The 6,187-nt window shown below is 38.5% G+C and overlaps 1 protein-coding gene across 5 annotated transcripts in view; it reads left to right on the top strand.

Moving 5' to 3' along the window:
- Positions 1-1,109, top strand: part of LOC111266074 (uncharacterized) — an 11,745-nt gene extending 10,636 nt beyond the window's left edge. For 2 of the 5 annotated variants that reach the window (XM_022843235.2, XM_022843234.2), the window contains one exon: positions 230-1,109. In XM_022843235.2, the coding sequence (XP_022698970.1) occupies positions 230-459 (230 nt within the window). In that variant the 3' untranslated portion in view covers positions 460-1,109. The remainder of the gene's footprint in view (positions 1-229) is intronic. The other 3 variants (XR_002683854.2, XR_002683853.2, XM_022843236.2) reach the window with 3 other exon arrangements.
- The last annotated feature ends 5,078 nt before the right edge of the window (positions 1,110-6,187 follow it).

Below are 6,187 nucleotides of genomic sequence, written 5' to 3'. Positions count from 1 at the left end.
GACAACGTTCGACGTACATATCCCAACTCAACCCAAAACGTACGACACTCCTCATGGGGAGAAATTACTAATGTCAGGTTACTACTCGTTAAACTGGCATATGTACAACTCGAACCAACTGAAGTTTCGCAGGGATGCTTGCTGTTTGTTGTATCGAAGCGTCTTTATCTAACTAGCTATAACAAGTCTAACAAGTACGACAACTCTGCTCGCTTACTTCTTTTTGTAGGCGATGGTTTCAAGCGGATCCGCCATCATCCTCGGGACAGTCTTGAACGACGAGATTTTTTGGGTTTTTCAGACCACCAGGGTCGCTCGGACGACGTGCCGTCGGTGCCTCCTCGTATGAAGCAAATTAACCGCAAAACTCAAAAGCTCAAGGGGGTCGACGACGGACCTATAGACAAAACAGATTTCATCGGCCTTACCAGGCACACGTTTAGCCCCGGCAAGAATTAGGAAAATTTCGACCAATCTTAAGGCAATGTGTAGCGTTCTTTTACATGCCAATAAGGTATGACTTTTTCTTTTTACCATTTTTATGCATAAACTTGTTCGCTTGTACTCACCTGTGCTTACTGTAACATCAACATTTGTATGGTAAGCACTGTGTGTCACAGTGCTTACCATACAAATGTTGATGAGTTAGGTTTTTAAGTCGTAAACATCTGACGTGTCAGCCGTGTTTTCACGGAAGGAAGAGCATGTTCGTAGCTTTCGTGAAAGGGAAAGCGAACATTTTTTTTAATATTACCTTTTTTAATTTTGCAGTTTCGAAACAACTCTATGTTAATAAATATTTAATTACGCTCTAATCGTAGAGAGGTGACACAATTCTATTTATTGCATATGCGATTATAGTATCACGCTGAGTCAAGGATGAGGCGGAATTTACTAAGCACATTTTAACAGAGATCTCTGTCGAACAACGCTGAGTAGCAGCTTGGCCAGCTGAGCCTCTGACTGGAAAAGACATGGGTTACTAATTCAAGCCCCGCAAATCGATACTATTGGATAAAGGGACAATACCGGCTTTAAACGTGGACGAATCGCTGATTACTGACATCATAATAAATCTACAGTCCGTGTTTATCCGGACAATAATCAAATCACGCGTGTTTCCTTTTTCGAATGTCGCGCCACCAAATAAATTACGCCCTATAGATATTTTAATCAGCTAATCTGTCATTCTTAGAAGTTCTGCAACGTCTTCACTGTTAAGAGACGTTACCTGATATTTTATTGAATGCCAGCTTCCCCAAACACATTCAGGGATTACGACCCGCTAGTTTTTAGTTATTTATAATTTGTATAGTATTACGTAATCGAATTCGAAGTGAACTAGCATAATCTAGATTCAAATATCTGGATATTAGTTTTGCCTTAATTTATAAACAGGCCGGTCGATGCCTTACGCAGCCATCACGTTGATATGAAAAAATGATACCATACACCCTTTCCTGCTTCTGTGAAGCAATTCAGGTCGAATTGGTTCTTTTTCCAAATGAAAATGTCTTCTTAATTAAGCAGTTTGTGCGTGTAAAACATTCACACGTGTACCGTATCAGGCCGAGTGAAAATACGATAGAATAGAAAAAATACCAATACGTTCAGGTCGTTTGCCTACAAGTGTTGGTATTTTTCCTTTCACAACAAATTATTTGCACCCAGTAATTCATACAATTGTTTCCTAAGGTAATTGCATGCTCAGATTTGTGTATAAGCCTAAGTAACAGTCAGTTCCTTAGTATATAACCAAAATTTGAGAGGGAACGGTAATATTTTAATGGCACGGATGTAACTGATCATGTTCACACTTTTTGGCGGCAATCGTTCTAGCATTGACGTGCTTGAACCCAGGGAGGTCGACTACATCCTGTAGAACACGATCCGACAATTTAGCATCATTGAAGACTAAGAGAGCTGTTTCAATAATAGACGAGGGATAGTGAGGCTGGTATAATAAGCCGGTTTGCAAGCCGCGCGTTCGGATTTTGGTATTCGGGCAAAAATATTCCTTTGGAGATCCTTTTTTACATAAAAAAGCATGTTTATAATGAGGAAGTCTAATGGAAAGTGTACCAATGATGTATATATAAAGCAATAATGTCTATTTGGACGTTGTGTGGCTAGAAAGGAAGCCAAGCGCGCCTCACAACCTCCGTAGTTTAAGCAGGGTCCTATGATATTCCATAGCCTAAAGCTGTGGGGCACTTTGGACGCTCGAGAAAGAAACGTTTCCCGGGGAAAGTGCTTTATATAGTTAAAACTAGTTTTCTTTATCTTTATGTGCTATATTAGCGTTTCAGAACTAGTTGTTTTTCATAGAATTTTTAATTAAAAATAGGATAATAAGGGGATGAGCTAAAATAAGCCTAAGAAGCTAACGTTAGGTTTGTCCTTTTCGGTTGTTTCACGGCGAAGACTCGATCATAGCTAAAAGATCAATTATACGTTGCAAGGCTTGAATTAATAACAAGAATGATATAGACTACCCTGTAAACCCTCAGCCGCCATTTTATCAGGCAAAAAAATTTGCATATAGTCTGTTCGCTACAACTTATTGGAGGTATCTGTGAAAAAGGTCCCAAAAAGGCCCAGAAAATTCAAAACTAAAAATGGCACGGATATTCGGAGAGAAAAAAATCAACTCACTTTGTACATTGGATGTCGTACATTGGTTCGGCTGAAGCATCGTTTGTGTAGAAACAACACTTTCTCTTATTTAAGTTAGGAACTATAGTTGTAGTCGCACCCTGATTTCCCTGGGTACTTTGCAAATTGCACTTTTATGACATCGGCGTATGTGGCAATGCTGGTGCTCGCGTTCTCTTTAAATGTTGCTAGAAAAAAATTAACATTAGTAAAAATTAAGGTTACAGGTATATTCATCGTATTCCATCCTCCTTCGCCATGAAAACTCGTCTCTGGGTATAAGGACGTGCTGACTCAGCTCGTCACAAGGCTTCAATTGGCATCATGGACGACTCGCCTACGCAGGTCCCCACATGAAAGGCCAGCAAAAACTGAACAATAAGTTCTGCTTTTCGCAAGCAGGAATGAATTTTTCATAAATAGCTCTAAAAAACTGCAACAAACAACCGGTCACCAGTAGATAAACTTAACCACTAACCTTATGGTCACACCCATATCACGTGAGATAGCTATGTCTCGAATGGATCGTGCTTGAGTTTAATGGCTTTAGAATAATCTATCATCTACTAAATGTATTATTTCCTGAGATTTCCCCAGAAAAATTTGGAGAATTTCGGGGACCTGAAATTTCAGCCGTCTTCTTAAAAATACAGTGGTTTTAAATACATTCAGTTTGTATGACATCAGTCTACAGAATCGAGCACAGAGCGCACCTCACTAGTTCGAGCTATTTTCTATTTTGTGGAAATTTTTTTTGTTTGGCTGTTGATTAGACGACAAAGCATTTTATAAGCCACATAAGGCATATGAAACATTGCATTTTTTTTTTTAAATATCCTCAGAAAGTATAGGACTGGTTTTTAGATTCGCTTCAGCCGATTAAAACACAACAACGACAATAACAATCTCAGGAAAAAAGCTGAATTCTAATACGAACAAACCATTACTTATATATACAGCCGCAATACCTTCGATTTTTTAAATAATGACACGTTTTTCTGTTTTGTATGCCTTTGATATACAAAAGAGCTAGCCTCTTTCACGGTTTGAACTTCCGTATGTTACTTCCAATAAGGAGGTTCACCGCCGAGCGTTTGAGCAGTTCTGCCTTCGTTCGCTTCAACTGTACACGACAGACATTTCTGATTGGTTATTTTCCTCTCACACGTATGTAGTGAATTTTTTTAGGATACCTGTTATGATTGACTTGTTGCATCAATCAAGAACTGCAGAAATATGAACGAAAAATTAGAGGAGAAACCAGAAGCACAAAGAAATTCAAGTTCAATAAGTTTTCGATTTGAAACTTAAAGACCCTCATCGAATCTACAGATTCAAATTCATTATCTTATACCAGGAACATTCACTGGGTAATGATATTTTCCCTTCGGAACCATCCGAATATAGTCTACTGTGTGGTAGATATATACGGCTGAACGAATGTCTACTGGATTACAAGGTGAATGTTTATTACATGTTATGGATGAATCGTTTACTTTTCGTTGGGAATAAAGTTCACGGTAGACCACACAATTTCTAGCTTAGGAACTAGATTTAGAACTAACAAGGTAAACTAATTTTGCCTATATGCCGCATGGAATACGTCATATCGGGCTACACACAAACATTGCTTCGTGCATCAAAAGCAGACATCCATTAGCAAACAAAAAGGCGTAAACAAATATTTTCCGTTTAAGAATAGCCAGTTCTTTGACATCTTTCAAGCAATCCTGTGGAACAGTTTGTTACTGCTTTATACAGCTGTAACCAAGGATGCTTCACTCATGTGTTGTTTTAGGCCAAGCCTGGCCAGAACAATAATCACGCATTGCATTGGCTGAGAACGTGTCACACGCTTCGGTTAACAAACGACGAAATTGTCGCTACTCCGACCCCTTCCGTACTTTCAGAAGCGTTCTGTTTGCATGTTCATGTACGTACTTCCGAGATCGTTAACTAATCGTTGTGCGGCTTGAAGGACTTCGTTAGTTCGAAGACCGTCCTATTTTGTTGTTGTTAAAGGTCGTGCCATATCAGATATGATCAAAATTTCGGCTTTATTTGCTACCGCAAAGTTACGCGCCTATTATACGTTAGGGTGAATTGTCAATAAAAAAGAACACCACGATACGTCAGCTTTATGGCCCAGGCGGTGTGTCTGGGGGTTCTATAAAAATAAATGTATCGTTGTTTCATATCCAATCAATGGCACATCTAATACGATGTAGATCGCGGCCAGATACAAATTATTCCAACATAGCAACAGCTTCGTAAATCGATTTTTTCTCGCAAGAATATCGGCATTTAGAAGTGGCGTCAATAGAATAAGTTTCTCTACATTATATGGTAGCCATCATTTATAATGCAGTACAATATGTAAGTATAATAATTATTATTTGAATATTGTCAATAGCTGTTATTAGGCTAATATTATGGTAATATGAGGATATTAATATGATCTTTTATCCTAAATTAGTATTACTATTGTTATTTTTAATATTACCCTATATCTTTACCATCAGTCGTTTGGCTGACTAGAATTGGTTAGAATGTTCGGTTCATTAGAATTAGTTCCCCGCACCCGCATTGGTCGAACGATCGCGGTCATTGCTGTGCTCGCCAAGAACTCGTCACGTATTTCACACTCGCTGGCTTCCACAATGTTAATAATCCTCTTGATTATCACCCTAATAGTAATAATTATTATTAGGGTAATATCAGAGCAACGCTAGGGTAATATTAAATAAAGCTATCATGACCCGCCTGTCCTTTTACTATCTGTATCGGAATCCGAAAACTAAGGAACACGAACGACGTTAGTCAGTCAGTGCTCGCTCGACTAACTGTCAGTAAATAATAAGAGCAGCATATGATTGCCCGACTCATTTCAAATTCAATGGGATATAATTTTTTTTTTAATCTTTATAGTATTTCATAGTAGATCTAATAATTGCTGTATCCTATTGAATTCGAAATGATTAGTAAGTCTGCCCAGCGCACACTATTGGGACTTGTATCTGACTGCAGATCGGATGGAGATGTAAAGGAGAAATGTAATGCATACTGTAGTGTATGCACAATGGAGCAACGCCTTGGTCTGAACGTCTCTCTTAATCGACCGTTCACCACATACCTATTTGTCAGCCACCAAAATACCCATAGGCACTAGGAAAGATCAGCGTTTCCAATGACATTCGCTAACTTATAAATAAAAAAAAATAGCTAAATTTAGGCCTCAATATTATTACACACATCTGCATTGGCTGTGTGTAAGTTGTGCTAGCGATCTGACGCGTGTTTGTCCTTATCTATCGACGCACTGAACAATTATTTCAGTCGTTGCTTTTTTGTAGGTTAGTAACAGGAGTACAAAACCTACTTAACGGTGTAGTCCCGGCTCTGTAAAATAAACGTTCTAGAAATTGCTATTCAGATTTTTTAATTTGAGCTGAAAATTCTACAACGATATGTAAGCACAGTATGAAATAAAATTAGGAGGAATTCCACTAAAGCCTAGCCTAGCCTAGCCTAA

This window comes from Varroa jacobsoni, unplaced genomic scaffold (genome assembly GCF_002532875.2).
Source record: "Varroa jacobsoni isolate VJ856 unplaced genomic scaffold, vjacob_1.0 scaffold_1048, whole genome shotgun sequence".
Classification (NCBI taxonomy): domain Eukaryota; kingdom Metazoa; phylum Arthropoda; class Arachnida; order Mesostigmata; family Varroidae; genus Varroa; species Varroa jacobsoni.
Note: the sequence above shows the minus strand (reverse complement) of the source record. Positions and strands in the feature narration are given on the sequence as shown.